The following is a 16055-nucleotide window of genomic DNA, read 5'->3' as shown; positions in this document are numbered from 1 at the left end:
GTAAATGAATACCAATGCTTGTTAAGGTTTGTAACTTTGCACATATATATTTGAAGATTTAAAGAGGAAGAAAAATAATTTACAAAAAATTTTTGTTGTTGTCTTGTTGTTGTTTTTGGTGATTAAAGAAAAGTCCTTATTTTTGATGGCGGGCATGATAACTCCTCACTGGAACATCGGAATCCGAAAATTCCAACGGTATTAGAAAGAGTACATGTCTGGCTCTCGTATGAACTAGGATTATTGACTTCGCTCTAAAATTAACAAAATGGCGGACCTTTGAAAAAATATTTTTGGAAAATCGCCGATTTTTGACCAAAAACCAAGGTAAAAAATAAGGAAGATCTTCACCGATTGGCTTTATCCTAGTTCATACGATAGCGATACACTCACAGAGAAACGTGTCAAAATTTGGAATCGATTGGGTTATTAGTTTTTGAGTTATCGTGCCCGCCATTCGCAAAAGAGAAAAACGCGTTTAAAATTTGAGAAGCCCTTTAGCCGTCACTTGATGCTGACACAATAAATCGGCTATATCTTCAATTTGTAGGGACATTCTTGAATTAGTGGAGATTCGAATTAAATCAAAAAAAAATTTGACCCCGAGAATGGGGGGGGTCCCCTTAAGAGAACAAATATTTTTCTGTAGAAAACATATGTGATTCTTCCATAGAAATTTAACATTTACATTATAGCAAATTCTCTAAGCTAAAGCAAATTATGAATAACAAAACAAAATTCTTATCACAAAATGAATGCTAAATAGTTCAACGCTTGACATGGGCTGATCTTCTGCTACTGATAATCTTCAATGCTAATTCAGAACAATACGAACACATTTTGCGGAATAACCAATTGTGGGAATTGCCGTTTTTGATTAACAATCGGAGCAATTATATGTGAGCAAGTAAAACGAAATAATAAACGTATGTTTAGTTTAATAATAATAAAAAAATGATTAAAGTAAACAATGCAAATGTACATGGAAGGGACATAATCTGTTCCTTGATCATTGGAATGCAGTATCAAATTATGACGGAATATATTGATAAGCATCTAAGAAAAATAAAACTGAAAATGTAAATGACGCACAATAACTTAGTTGATCCAATGGCGAACCGTATACTTATAATTGAATATTTACATTTAGCTATCAAATATATATTTTCATACAATTTTAGATCTATCGATCTAAACAAATTACAAAATCGCACCAAATCACACCAACAATATGGTGTTCAAAGTCATAGTTTGATTCATAAAATATGTGGTGCAAAATATCCCATCTGTAATACCAATACACTATGGCCTTTTTTACCATAATTAGAACAGATTTTTATGGAAATAATACATATCAAATATAAGGGTTTGGGAACGCTGATAACGATTCTGGATGAAAATATCAGTAGGGTGGATGGAAAATAGTATGATATCGTTGGTTTGTGTATTATGGGTATAAAAAAATTTAAAATATATTGCCGATTTTGAAGTCTTTTTTTTTTTTTTTTTTTTTGGAAAAAATCATATTTATGCCCTTCACCACACTGTGGTACAGGGTATTATGTCTTTGTGCATATGTTTGTAACAGGCAAAAGGAATCGAGATAGACCCATGGTTCCTTTTGAGAATATGCATAGTATCACTTTCTGAGTCGATTTATGCATGTCTGTCCGTCCATCTGTCTGTCCATGTTAAATTGTAAACAATGTACAGGTCACATTTATGATCCGAATTGGATGAAAATTGGCATAAGTCACTTATTTGGCCCAAGGACGAACCCTATTGAAATTGGGAAATATCGGTTCAGATTTAGATATAGCTCCCATATATATTTTCGTCCGATATAAGGTAAATGGTTCACAAAAGTTCCTATATATCTTTCGATTGCCACGAAATTTGGCATATCGTAATGAATTAGGTATAGAATGATGCGTGTTAAGTTTCTTGAAAATAGGTCCAGATTTAGATATAGCTCCCATATATATTTTCGTCCGATTTAAGGTAAATGGTACACCAAAGTCCCTATATATCTTTCGATTGGCACGAAATTTGGCACAACGTACTGAGCCTAGAATTATTTGCACGAAATTTCGCATAGCATAATGAATTAGGTCTGGAATGATATGCGTTAAGTTTCCTGAAAATCGGTCCAAATTTGGATATAGCTCCCATATATATTTTCGTCCGATTTAATGTAAATGGTGCACCAAAGTCAATATATATATTTCGATTTGCCCGAAATTTGGCACAGCGTAATGAATTAGGTCTAGAATGATGCGTGTTAAGTTTCTTGGAAATCGGTCCAGATTTAGATATAGCTCCCATATATATATTTCGTCCATTTTAATGTAAATGATGTACCAAAGTCTCTATATATCTTCCGATTTGCACGAAATTTGGTATAGGGTACTGAATTAGGTCTTAGGTACGGAATTAGGTAAGTTTCGTAAAAATCGGTTCAGATTTAGATATAGCTTCTATATCTGACCAAATGAAAAATTTAGTATCGGTTGCAGAATGACATGTTTATTGATCCAATTTCATTTTACTGGTTCTTTAAAATGTGACGTCTGTTTGGACACATATGTACAATATACCCAAAGTGGTGAAGGGTATCATAAAGTCGGCCCCGTCCGACTTTACTTACTGGTTTTTGATATAAAATTGTACTGGTGTAAAGCTCAGAGTCTCCAGCTTTTTCCTCTCTACAGAGAGATAACATAACCATACAATTTATTGAAGCTGGAATGATTTTTATACCCTACACAACTATGTAAAGGTATTATAACCGTATGTGGTCCCAAGAAATATTTTTCCTCGACCCAACTTTTAGTATGTTGATAGTCATATCTCGACTAGCTGCGTCAATCTAGACATGGTTGTCCGTCTGTCCATTATTTGTTTTATTGACTAATTTGTTTTCTGCGGGAAAACATGTATCGAATATAATGCCGCCGGGAGGCCGTTGACCTCAAATCGGTCAAGAGAGTGAAAATATCGCGAAATATTGCCCAGGCTCGGAATATTGATCCGCAAAAACGTAGATTTGAGTTGTTGTTGAGTATTGTCGGCCCCGTCCGACTATACTGCTCCGCTCACAGGTTAATAAAATAAAATTCAAATTGCTTGCTGATAACTGCTAAGTGCACGTAAGCTTTTCTCTTCCCAGTTTCTAACTAACAAATTTTGAATAATTTTTAGCTGCTTCATATACGATTTACAATATTTCGAAATTTTAACCCTTTAAGTCCCATCTTCCAACAATATATAAATATGGTTAAAATATTAGATTGTGCAAAGTTTGGTTTGAATCGAATGCTCTGTTTGCATGAACATGTGGGGAGGAACCAGAAGGAGTGGATCAATTAGCTATAAGTTTAAGGGTATAAAAATACTTTATATGGGGTTATATCAAAACGGGAGTCGATATTTGTAATTTTTGATAGTTAAATTTGACAGCCAATGGGAATACCAAATACCAAATTACAGTCAATTCGGTTAAAAAACGTGCCCAAAATTCCCAAAATACCGACTTAGGCATTATTTATAATTTTTAGTACGGATATGTGGGGTGCCGTTTTATGGGGGCTATGCTCCAACTTTAGTCAATATTAATAATTTTTGGTAAGAAAAATGAAAAACCAAAATAAAATAATACATCCAATTTTATTGAAAACGTGTCCAAAATCCCAAAAAAACAGAATATTGGCGGTACCGTTATATAGGAGCTTCCCTTGAGTCAATATTCATAATTATAGATATCGACATGTGCTATACAATTAGAACCAAATTTTAAATATGAGAAATTGGCCGAATATGAGAACTGTATATAAAGGTGGTGTATATATGGAAGCTATGTTTAAGTCTGAACCGATTTCAATAAAACTCTACATACGCCATTCTAGACTTAATACGGGACTCTGTGCAAAATTTCGTCTCACTCGGGCAAGCCATGGGAGTTTGGTAACCCATTTACCTAACATCGGAAGAAAATATATATGGGAGCTATATCTAAATCAGATCCACATTTTACCCAATACGACATGCAAAATTTCGACTCAATCGGATAAACATCGGGAGTTTGGTGCAACATTTACATCAAATCGAACGAAATTATATATGGGGCTATATCCAAAAATGGATCGATATGTACCAAAGTTGGTATTTTTCATACTCTAGTCCTACTTACTGCGTGTACAAAGTTTCATTAAGATTGAACTACTATTTTTGTCCAGTCCTAGACAGGGTGTCATATAGCCGGCCGACTTTAATACTTTCATTACTGTGTTTTTTTTAGGAAAATAAGGCCACAGTTTCTGAGACATTTAAACAAATCAAGACTTATTGAATTTTTATAGATGAAAAATCCGACTTGAGGCATTGTCTTCAATTTCAAAACGTATTTCCTGAAGTCCGAGAAGTGGCTGGCAATTTCAGCAGATATGAATTTGCACCGAATGTAAAGGTATAATTTGGCTAGGTTTAGGTAATTCAATGGGACCTCAAAGTATATCACCTAGAGCTGGTGCGGCTGGTTGTTCTGTAGATGATGCAGAATCAGGGCCAGGGAAAGCTTCAGTTGGTTGGACATTTGAATCTACATATATCATCTGTCACTGCTGTACACGCAACTGACGCTGTCGCAGCTTTGGCTACCAATGTTGGTGCAGTATCAGCATTTGCTACAGAATTTTCCGGTACAATATTTGTGGCTTGTATTGGTAATTGACCGTAAGTTGTCCAGCGTAGTTATTATATATTTTAGGCATTTTTTCTATAGAAAATAACAGGTCCCAGTTTTTGAGTTATTTTTATTTCTATAGAAAAAAATCGAGACCTTAGTTTCTGAGAGACTCAGGTTCTCCTTATAGAATTTTTTTCGTAATTGTAAATTATTTTTTATATCTTTTATTTTTTTTTAAGAAAAATTCTCCCACATTCCAGAATCTCTTCCAAAAATATCATACGTAGTATTTTATTAATTGAATACGTTTGCCACTTTCTATTATTTTCCATAATTTCCATTTCGAACAACAACAAAAACATTTCACTTGATCCCATGCCATCATGTAAACGAGATCATGCTATTATTCTAAAGAAGACGACCGAAGACGATGGAAAAAAACCTCCCTCCCGTCACATATAAAAACAATGTAATTTAGCCACCGGATGTCGGCAATTCGCTGAAAATGTCTTTCTTTTTCTGAGTAACTTCGAGAGCATGATTTTTTTATTTAATTTATTCAATTAATTCGCATGTAGGTTTTTGTTTTATATTCTCTCATTTTTTGGTGTTTTTATTTTATTCAATTACAGAGCAACTACCGAGAAGGGGATCTAATTTTTCAGAGATGGCAAAACGTGATAGAAACAAAATAAATTGTCTCCTGCTGACCTTTGTAATATTGCTGCTGACTCATGACCTAAGTGTGGAGGCCAAACGGATTTACAGCTCCAGTGGTAGTCGCCGATCATCCTCCTCCTCATCGTCCAGTGTAAGGCGTACGAATACCAATAATCGATCAAATTCTTATAGTGGTGGTGGTAGTACCTCGCATTCGAATCCTTCGTTGTCCCACACAGGATTGTCGTCGCTGAGTTATGCTGGCTATAATCAACAGGCCAATAAACGGCCGAGCAGTAGCAGCAACACCCACATTACCAATAGCCATGCCAGTAATACACATAGTTCGGCACCCAGACCCACCTCTACGCCGATAGGTTGGAATGTACCACCCAAGCCACAAGGACCACCACCAGCATATTCGGCCACAAATCCAGCAGGTGGAGCCAAAACCAATATGTATGAGAAATCTCCGGCTTATAATCCAAGTTACTCGGCTCCACCCAGTTATTCGGCGGCTACCAATACCAATAGTCGTCCGGCCACCAATTACAATGGTCAGCATTCCACCTATAATCGCAATCGTTTCAATTCCACGGGAGGAGGTTTTGGTGGCGGTGGGGTACATACCCCCATCACAGCTACCAATGCCCACAATGTACAATCCAGTTATCCGAAGCAACAATCTCCTACTTATTATCCAGCAGGTTCATCGTTGCCCGCCGGTGCCACATATCATCCATCGGGTCAATTGCCAGCAGGAGCCACATATCACCCAGCAGGACAATTGCCGGCAGGAGCCACATATCATCCATCAGGTCATTTACCGGCTGGTGCAAGTTATCATGCTCCTGGTCAGTTGCCGGCTGGTTCCACCTATTATCCCTCAGCTTCTTCGTTGCCTGCCGGAGCCACATATCACAGTCCCGGAGCCTTGCCACCAGGTGCCACATATCACAGTCCAGGAGCATTGCCGGCAGGAGCCACCTATTACCCCTCACCTCCGGTACAGGCTCCCATGTATTATCCCTCGGCCCAGGCTTTGCCTGCTGGAGCCACCTTCTTGCCTGCGGGCTCTGCAATACCTGCTGGAGCCACTTTCATTCAACAGCCTCAGAAGTCTAGCTCAGGTTTAGGTTTTGGTAAGTCCAAGGAGGATATTTTCCAGAGGTCCAATATTTATATATTTTTTTCTAAAATTCCAGGTAGCGGTCTCTTGGCGGGTGGCCTGACTGGTGCCATTTTGGGCCACGCCCTTACTCCCACCCACACCAAGGTTATTGAACATGCTCCCAGCTATGGTGGCGGCGGTGGTGGTGGCGTTGCCCCTGCCGCCCAAAATGATGACAAGATCATTATTATCAACAATGGCCCACCGGGTTCGGTTACCACCCAGGAAGTTGGTAGTGGCACCACTGTCATCACCACCAATGGTGGTCAGGTTCCAGCTGCTGCTCCAGCACCCACCAATACCTATGCTGCCCAACCCACCGCCAATTTAGCTCCCATGAATCCCACATATCCTGATCCTCCCGCCGGTTCACCTGGACCAATACCAACACAAGCCACAAATGCGGTCCCAGAAAATTCCGGTAGCCTAGCCGCTGCTGCTGCTCCAGCATTGGCAGCCGGGGCTGCAACAGCGGCCGTTGCAGGAGCAGCAATGGCAGGAGGTGCAGATGCGAATGCCCAATCAGCTGCTGCGGCAGCTGTCCCAGCCCCTGCCGCCGCACCTGCAGAACAACCAGCCGCCCCCGCTGCTGGTGGTATCATTTGTGTACCCGTTAAAGTACCCGAACCTGATCCAAATGACAGCAGCAAAACCATTGAAGTAGAGAAAATTGCTTGCTATAACGCTCCTGCACCTGAGCCAGTACCGGCTACTGATTCCGCAGCATCTACTCCTGCTGCTGTCTCCACAGAAGCCACTCCCACAACAACAACCACAACTGTTGCACCCTCCAGCACAAGTGATGTAGCCACCACAGAAGCCATTATTCAACCCATGGCTCAAGGTGTTGCGTTGGCCCCTCTGCAAACAACACCCTTCACAATACCCGAAGGTTCCGTGCCATTGGCTCCCTTTACACCCGGTGCAAATCCAGATCTACTCAAATTACCAGGTGATTATTATGTCAATTCTCGAACCTCAGCCATAATGGCAAAATCGATGCATCGAGATTTGGTCAGTAGTGGTGGTGGATCGTATCTCAATAACTGGTCTCTGACCTCTATGATAACTTTACTAATCGCTTTTCTAATTAACTAATTTTTAAGCTTGAAATTCCGCATTTTCTATGTATATAATAGCACACATATCCGATCCTGTAGAAGCAGATTTTCCAAATTCTAAATTTTGTACATAATTCCTTAACCTATGATCCTGTAGAAGCACCGTTTGGCTACTAATCATTACACCTGTTTCTCCTTCCCATCACTCCACTTTTATTAGATGAGCGACCAAAAATCTATTTTTCCAATATTTTCTTTGCAGGATACTTCTAAATGAGAAAGAGCTTTTTTGTGTGTCCAGCTTTTGTTATACTCGCTCGCTAATAACCCAACGAAGCTTGCCAGATTTTATGTGACAAAAAACCGAACTAATATATTTTATACTCTCTGAGATTTTTTTGTAGTAGAAGAAAAAACGAAAATGATTCTCAAATAAATGTTTTTAGTGTGACAATATTTTTATGGTATTTATTTTGGATATAATTTAAGATCTGCTAACATAGTTCACCGTGGACCAATAACGTAAGTATTTTTGCATATAGAGTCTTCTGTCAAAAGCAGACCTTCCAAATGGAAGACAAAATATTCAGACTTCTATTAGCAGTCCTACTATTAAGTCGTATATCATATTCCCAGTCCCTGTGACCTATATAATATACCTCAATTTGTTCTGGGTTCCGGTATAGGAGCTACTATATACTATCTTTTCTACAGAAGCCCTTATTGTTATACCTTATGATCAATGAGGGTATTTCCATTTTGCTACGGCAAAAATGTGCCTCCAAGAAATATTGATTTTAGACCTCATGTTTATTTGGACCAAAAGCCGTTTCTGACAATTTGGAGTCGATTTACCAATATCTGTCTTTCTGATGAAGATGTCCCCACAAAATGGTCAAGATTCGTCTCAAAATTAATTTTATAATATGTGACTTGAACTACACCATGCTTGCAATGTTGGAAGATGGCATACAAATTTAATCGATTGAGTGGACCGACAAGTCCAATCCATAACTTCTTTTTAAAAAATCCACGCCCAGCCGATAGCTATTAGTTTGAGTTTCCAAAGCTGCTCTACACAATAGGACGATCTCAGACTTGATATTACAGGATTTGATGGTTTTAAGAGTCGATTGACTATCCACAAAGATAGTCACCGGTTCAACAATACTTTTTATCAATTCTGCTGCCTTCCGAATCGCGATGATTTCAGCTTGGAAACCACTACAGTTGCTATACAACTTTTATATAAGCCTTTTTGGCCTAGCCTTTCTCAGTAGACGTCAGCCCCTGTACCTTCTTCTATCTTGGATCTGTCTGTAAAAAAAAACATACCGTGCAAAGGAAGGTTACTACGGCTCCTGTCGTCTCTACTGGGGATAACGACATCTACATCATCAAATCTCAGAACTGGTAATATATAGTCGCATAGTTTTCCCCGTTGTTTTAATGTGATACCAGCCTCGTTCAAGATACATCCATGCCCATAGGTACAAGAGACAGAGTCCTTCACACGGTGATCACCCTTATGGATGTCAGTTGGTTTCGGGGTGCACTTAACGGCCTTTTCCAGTAATTTTTGTCTCGGGTTAGGCTTCGGATCAGATTTCGGCTTCACACATTTGCCATATGCAGTGCGATACGTCGACTCTACTCGTTTCCGGAAAAAACGTAGAGGTTTTTGGCGAAGCAACTACTTATTTTGGGAGGAAAATCTTCCCTACCTGGAGCTTTAGATGAAAAACGTGCTGATAGGTTATTTCGAATTTTCTTACAAATTTTAGATTATCCCTGAGGTTAACCTTCCTCTCGAAAGCAAGTTCGCAGATTGCCCTATAGTGTGTTTATAGTGCTTCGCATCAGATTCTTCTTGAGCAGCTCCGACCTTTGAGTCGACTCCTGAAGCTTATTGTCGGCATGTGCCGACACAGGACCAGTCGGAGCCAGATTTAGCTTCGGTCGGGCGACTAGGTTAGAGCCACATCAATTTTCCTGAGTTGACTTGGCCGGAATCTCCTTGGTGTCCAGTTCATCCTGACTTAGGGTTAGATTTTGCAACCCGCAACCCGGGAAGACGCTCCTAGTGGGATATTGAAAACTCCCACGTCTAAGACTAGACATTGAAAAATATATTAAAAAATTGGTACTTGAACATATTTTAAAAAAGGTCGCTTTTCTATGGTACTTAAAAAACCAGTAAGAAAAGCAAGAAAGTCGGACTGGCCCAACTATATGATACCCTTCACCACTTTGGGTATATTGTACATATGTATCCTTACAATTGCATGTCAATGTTATCTGGATGGAACATACTCATGTCTTTCTGCAACCTTTGCTAAATTTAACATCATTTGAGCAGAAATCTGAACCAATTTTTCCGAAACTTAACACAAGTCATTCTAGACTCAATTCAGAACGCTATGTCAAATTTGGTGCAAATCGAATGATATATAGGAACTTTGGTGCACTATTTACATACAATAGGACAACAATATATATCGAAATCTGAACCAATTTTCCCGAAACTTACCACACATCTTTCCAGACTTAATTCAGTACGCTATGCCAAATTTGGTGCAAATCGAAAGTTATATAGGGACTTTGGTGCACCATTTACACAAAATCGGACAAAAATATATATGGGATCATTCATGATTCACAAAACTTACCACTCATCTTTCTATAATTAATTCATTACGCTATGCCAAATTTCATGCAAATCGAAGGATATATTGGTACTTTGGTGCACCATTTACATAAAATCGGAAGAAAATATATAAGGGAGCTATATCTAAATCTAAACCGATTTTCCTGAAACTTACCACTCATCATTCGAGACTCAATTTAGTACGCTATAACAAATTTCGTGCCAATCGAAGGATATAGAGGGTCTTTGGTGCACTATTTACCTAAAATCGGACGAAAATATATATGGGAGCTATATCTAAATCCGAACCGATTTTCACGAAACTTAACACACATCTTTATAGACTTAGTTCAGTACGCTATGCCAAATTTGGTGCAAATCGAAAAATATTTAAGGACTTTGGTGAACCATTTACATAAAATCAGACGAAAATATATATGGGAGGTATATCTAAATCTGAACCGATTTTCACGAAACTTAGCACACATCGTTCTAGACTTAATTCAGTACGCTATGCCAAATTTCGTGCAAATCGAAGAATACATAGGGACTTTGGTGCACCATTTACCTAAAATCGGACGAAAATATATATGGGGGCTATATCGAAATCTGAACCGATTTTTCCGAAACTCACCATTATCATTCTAGACTCAATTCAGTACGTTATGCCAAATTTCGTACAAATCGAAGAATACATAGAGACCATTTACTTAAAATCGGACGAAAATATATATGAGAGCAACATCTAAATCTGGACCGATTTTCATTCAGTACCCTGTGCCAAATTTCGTGCAAATCGAAAGATTTATAGGGACTTCGGTGAAACATTTACATTAAAACGGACGAAAATATAAATGGGAGCTATATCTAAATCTGAACCGATTTTTGCCAATTTCAATAGAGTTCATCCTTGGGCACATGGACAGACATGTATAAATTGACTTAAAAAGTGATTCTCGTTTCCTTTTGCCTGTTACAAACATATGCACAAAGACATAATACCCAGTACCACAGTGTGGTGAAGGGTATAAATATTCTTTTAAAAATCTCTATTTCCAGGCCTCTGACAGGATTTGGAAAAAATTATTAGAAAGTGCAGGCCTAAAAATCTTCGGAGTAGACAAAATGCAATATCGGTTAGTTTTGAAAATTGTAAATGGTGAGTAAAGAGTTCTTCAAGCAAAAAAAAGTAATGAACACATCTTGCACATCTCCGTCGGACCATTTTGCTGCTGTATTTGTTAATTATATCTGAAGTTTGGGTGTAATTCATATTTTGGAGAAATTTCCATATTTCGAAATATATAGAAAAATGAAACATTTAAAAATTAAGTAAAATTTATTAATGATGATTTCCTATCGACCACCACCCCACCTCCCCTAGAGAGAAGAAAACCAGAAACGATGCTACAATTTGTTTTTACTTCTAACTGGAGGCTATATTTCGATTACCAATGAAATGTGGTGGTGGTGGACTATGAAATGAGACGTATGCGTCGTCTTCTTCATCTGGGGTATTAATGACGTCTTGCACATTTTGTGGCCGGCCGCTAAGCCGACCCTAAGCGAAGGGGGAGGGGAAGGTGGTAAACAATATATTTTGTTTGTTGTTATGTTGTTGTTCGGTCGTCCGATAGTTTTTTTGGACAAAACAAAAACTTAAATTGTTTTCATAGACGACTGCGATGATGGTGGCTTGGATCGGACGCAGCGGAAACTTGGTAAGAAAACAAATAGACAAACAATTTCACACCTTAGTGGACAATGTGAATCGCCGAGTTGAGTTTTACTTAGTCAATGATCCGAAATTGGTTTGGAATTTTAAAACAGTCTTAATTGGGAATTCGTTAACGTAAGACGGGACGCGGAAAATAAAAATTTCGAACGAAGAGAAGAAAAAATTGCAACGGCTGGAAGATGAGAATTATATTAAAGGGACTGATATCCTTGCTACTGTGTATGGGATTGGTGCGGGGTCATACCCATGATGAGTTACCCAAATGTGCCTTGACGGGTGTACATAGGACACGACAAACCATATTGGAATCTCCCAATTATCCTGATGATTATCCTCCCGGAACCTGTTGGGATTATGTCATAAAATCTCCCTATCGTTGCCCCACCAAATTTCACATCCAATTTTTGGATTTCTTTTTGGAAAAATCGGAAAATTGTGAAAATGATTATCTCTCGGTGGGTTTGGATAATGTCGATGAAGACATGGATACTCTGTGTGGTCAGGTGGTGGGCATTAAAAAATATCACACTCCTGATGGTATTTTGCGTTTACGTTTCCATGCCGATGATTCACCCTGGTCAACGGGTAAGGGTTTCAAGCTGTTGATAACGCGCTTGGCCTGTGAAAAGGAAGAGGTGTTGAGAAATCTCGAAACGCGCAACAATGATGTTGATGATGCGGAAGATGATGATGATACCATAACCGTTACGGCACCGGGTACACACTTAAGTCCACCTCGAGTGCAGTTAATGGAATTATTCCGTAACATTTCAGGGGCTGATCAGCATCAGGTTTATCCATTGCAACCCCTGTTTGGTTTAAATTATCCCAATCAGCTGCAATCACCTTTGTACCCGACCACATATGGACCCTTCTATTTGCCCACCGGAACTGTGATACCTCAACCGCAGGCAGTACAGCAATGGAATTATTTACCCAGCCAACAAAATTCCAATTCCGAAAAGCCTTGCAAGGAAAATAACCATCAGACCAAGAAACAACAACAACAGCAGCAGCATCAGCAGCAACAACATCATCAAGTACAACCCTATTTACCTCCTTATGTGGTGAATCCCTATGTCCCCGTGACCCAAGATCAATATGTGGGGGCATGGCCCACCACAAGCTATTTGCGGGCCATAGATGGCAGCAGTAGTGTCCTGGATGCCTGTTGTACCACACCATTCCAACAGAAGAGGTTCTACCTTTCCAGCCCTGGATTTCCACGAACCATATTTAGCAACCTCTTGCCCGTCAATCGTCGGGATTGTGAGTTCCGTTTGCAAAAACACTCCTCCAACATCTGTCGACTTCGTGTCGTTTTCAAATTTTTCGATTTTGGTAAAACTTCCCAAATTGTTAGCGGACTACAGGGTGGCGCTGCCGGTTTGGCAGGCATGTCAAGAAATTCCTGCCCTGACGATTTCATTGAAATCGGTAATCAACGATTCTGTGGCTGTCGTTCGGATTATGTTTATACCGGATTTTGGAATTATCAGGGTGAGAAAAAGATACGCATGCGTATGGGTTATTCGGGTGTGCCTTCGAGTGGTTTCCTATTGGAAATTAGCCAGGAAGAATGTTCACCATATGAAACGTCAACACTAAGTCCGACATTGCCCATTTCGGCACCCGCAACTGTGGGCAATACAAATTTCTTGGGACAAAATTTCCAACAGCAGACCAATTATCCTTCGGCACCAGGGTTGTCGCAGCAAACATTTGGTGGTCTCAATCAGCAGCAACAACAACAATTTACGCAGCCACAGCAGTTCAATCAACCACAACAACAATTCAATCAGCAACAACAACAATTCAATCAGCAGCAACAATTATTGCAACAACAACAATTCAACGGCTTCGGAACACAAAGCTTCCCACAAAATCTCCAACAAACAGCTGGTGTTGGCGGTGCCAGTTATGGCCAAGCTTTTAATCCTCAAGGTCTAGGCCAATCCCTGCAACAAAATCCACTCTATGACCACACATTTATACCGCCACAAAATGGCAATGCCTTATATCAACCTCACCCACCACAATTTCTTTCAGACCCCAATGGCTTCCCTGGCTATCAGTTGACCAGTCCAAGCCCATTGCAACCAGTCCATCAACCATTTGGTGGCTTTAATCAGCTACGCTATGCACGGTCTTTCGGTGATCAGAAACCCGTCTCAATTGTTGAAACCAATTCCACCCGCAAGGAATACTATTTCAGTGACACGGATGATAAGGTTGCGGAAAAAATAGTTGCCGAAAAATTAACTGCAGATCCTTTATTAAAAGTTGCCATGTCGCGATCGAGTGAATCGGATGGAACCGTCTCACGATGGGAAGCCGACGAGTTAAGGGCTAACGATAATCCTCCATATGCCCAAACTCGTCAGAAGTGTACGTTTGATATGGGTGATATTTTACGGCTGTCTGTCGATGTTTTGTGGTTGACCAAACCCACGTGCTATGCACCGCAACGAAATTGGTTTAATAACTTTTTGGGTTAAGTTTTAAGTATTAGATGGAAAATTTCGATGTATATGATTATTATTTTTGGGAACGAATAAAGGAAATATTATGATTTTTTGTCAAAATAAATTTTGGGTTTGGATTTGTTGGAACTTGAAAATTAAAAAAAAAAGACTGTCTATGGTGCTTCCAAATAAGACTGAACCTCGATATTTTTAAAAACATCAACGCCTGTCTATTATTCATGAAAAAATTGTTTTAAAAAAATCAACGCCTGTATATTACAGTACGTTTACATTTAACCGGATTTCGTTAACCCAGTGGGTTTCAATTGTCATTTCCTTTGCATATATGTCAAATAAATCCTCATAAAGTAGGTTAACCCCGGTAAAAAGTTCTAATGTACAAGGAGTTTTATGCTGTAAAAAATCCACGCCCAATGCAGGACCTTGAAAAAATATTTAAAAAAATTCACGTCTGAGATAGGACCATGAAAAAATATTTTAAAAAATCCACGTCTGAGATTGGACCATGAAAAAATATTTTTAAAAAAATCCACGCCTAATATTGGCTCAGAAAAAAATATTTTTAAAAAATCCACGCCTAATATAGACCTCGAAAAAAATTATTTTAAAAACCCACCCCTAGTATAGACCTCAAAAAATTATGTAAAAAGTCCACGCCTAATATAGACCTCGATGAAAAATATTTAAAAAACTACGGCAAATATAGACCTCGAAGAAAAATATTTGAAAGATCGAAAACCGCCTAATTAATTATATGCATAGTCATCTAGGAAGTAAAATTACAATTTTGGTTTTTAAGTGAAACTCCCAAAATTTCTACCCAAGGGCATTCACTCATGTCCCGGTTTTATTTTTTTTTTTTGTTTTATTTTCTTTCAAATAAACAAATGTAATAAACTAACCCAAAAAAAAACGTTAAATTCGTTACGAATAAAATTCGGTCAAAAAATTGAGAAAAATTACTTAATGTTTATTTAATAATAACAACAAGCAAATAAACAAATAAAACAGACAAAAGATAACACATCTCAATTGTTTTTTTCTACGTTTTATTTTCTTCGGCAGGTGGAGGAGGGTGTAAGCAGATGTGCTCGTATCTTGTATGTACATGTACTTATGTGTTTATCAATTGCATACAAATTGTCATCAAAGATAAAAAAGCGAAAGTTTTTTTTTCATTTTTTTTTTTTTTTTTTTGTAGTTGTCAAAAAAAACCTCGATGTGGGGTTATTTCGTGTCGAAGTAATATGACAGCAGATAAAAGGCATTGGGAAAGAAAACAACATAGTTTTTAGTTTTTTTTTTTTTTTTGACTGTGGATGCTTCCATTTTTTCTAAGGACAATAACTATGTTTATGGGAAACCTTACGGGAAATCCCCGTGCAGAATTTTGTATCGATAAAAATACAAAATACATCTCTTAGACCCTAACAATTATTTAGGTACAAATAGTTTAAATATAACTTCGATAATGTTTTTTTAATTATTAAATACTACGAACCTGGAATAATTATAAGGAGGAATGACAAGAACCGTCAAACGCAACTCCTCGAACGTCCTGTGATAACAGGTGGACAGCGTAAGCGACGTATATCTATTAAAAACTCA

The 16055-nt window shown here is 38.5% G+C and overlaps 3 protein-coding genes across 3 annotated transcripts in view; all 3 read left to right on the top strand.

Annotated features, from left to right (window-relative positions):
- Positions 1-16055, top strand: part of LOC133330011 (ATP-binding cassette subfamily G member 4) — a 160676-nt gene that overhangs the window by 74680 nt on the left and 69941 nt on the right. The gene's annotated exons all lie outside the window — the stretch shown is intronic.
- LOC133330024 (mucin-19-like) lies at positions 5352-7613 on the top strand. Its single transcript, XM_061538483.1, has 3 exons — positions 5352-6350; positions 6384-6486; positions 6550-7613. The coding sequence occupies exons 1-3, from the start codon at positions 5352-5354 to the stop codon at positions 7611-7613; spliced, it is 2166 nt and encodes a 721-aa protein (XP_061394467.1).
- On the top strand, positions 12141-14459 carry LOC133330022 (uncharacterized). The gene is made up of 3 exons (XM_061538482.1): positions 12141-12875; positions 12978-13732; positions 13835-14459. Exons 1-3 carry the CDS (start codon positions 12141-12143, stop codon positions 14457-14459), a joined length of 2115 nt encoding a protein of 704 aa, XP_061394466.1.

This window comes from Musca vetustissima, unplaced genomic scaffold, assembly GCF_032173495.1.
Source record: "Musca vetustissima isolate MV318-11 ecotype Yass unplaced genomic scaffold, APGP_CSIRO_Mvet_v1 utg2798, whole genome shotgun sequence".
NCBI lineage: Eukaryota > Metazoa > Arthropoda > Insecta > Diptera > Muscidae > Musca > Musca vetustissima.
This window is presented reverse-complemented; position numbering and strand designations above follow the sequence as displayed.

Excerpts from the sequence above, each read along its gene's own strand:
- LOC133330022 (XM_061538482.1), top strand. The coding sequence starts at position 12,141 with ATGAGAATTATATTAAAGGGACTGATATCCTTGCTACTGTGTATGGGA. Across the intron at positions 12,876-12,977 it reads TGATACCTCAACCGCAGGCA|CATCAGCAGCAACAACATCA; the intron begins GTACAGCAATGG and ends CAACAGCAGCAG. Across the intron at positions 13,733-13,834 it reads CAATTTACGCAGCCACAGCA|CTTCCCACAAAATCTCCAAC; the intron begins GTTCAATCAACC and ends CGGAACACAAAG.
- LOC133330024 (XM_061538483.1), top strand. The coding sequence starts at position 5,352 with ATGGCAAAACGTGATAGAAACAAAATAAATTGTCTCCTGCTGACCTTT. Across the intron at positions 6,351-6,383 it reads CCTATTACCCCTCACCTCCG|GCTTTGCCTGCTGGAGCCAC; the intron begins GTACAGGCTCCC and ends CCCTCGGCCCAG. Across the intron at positions 6,487-6,549 it reads TAGCTCAGGTTTAGGTTTTG|GTAGCGGTCTCTTGGCGGGT; the intron begins GTAAGTCCAAGG and ends CTAAAATTCCAG.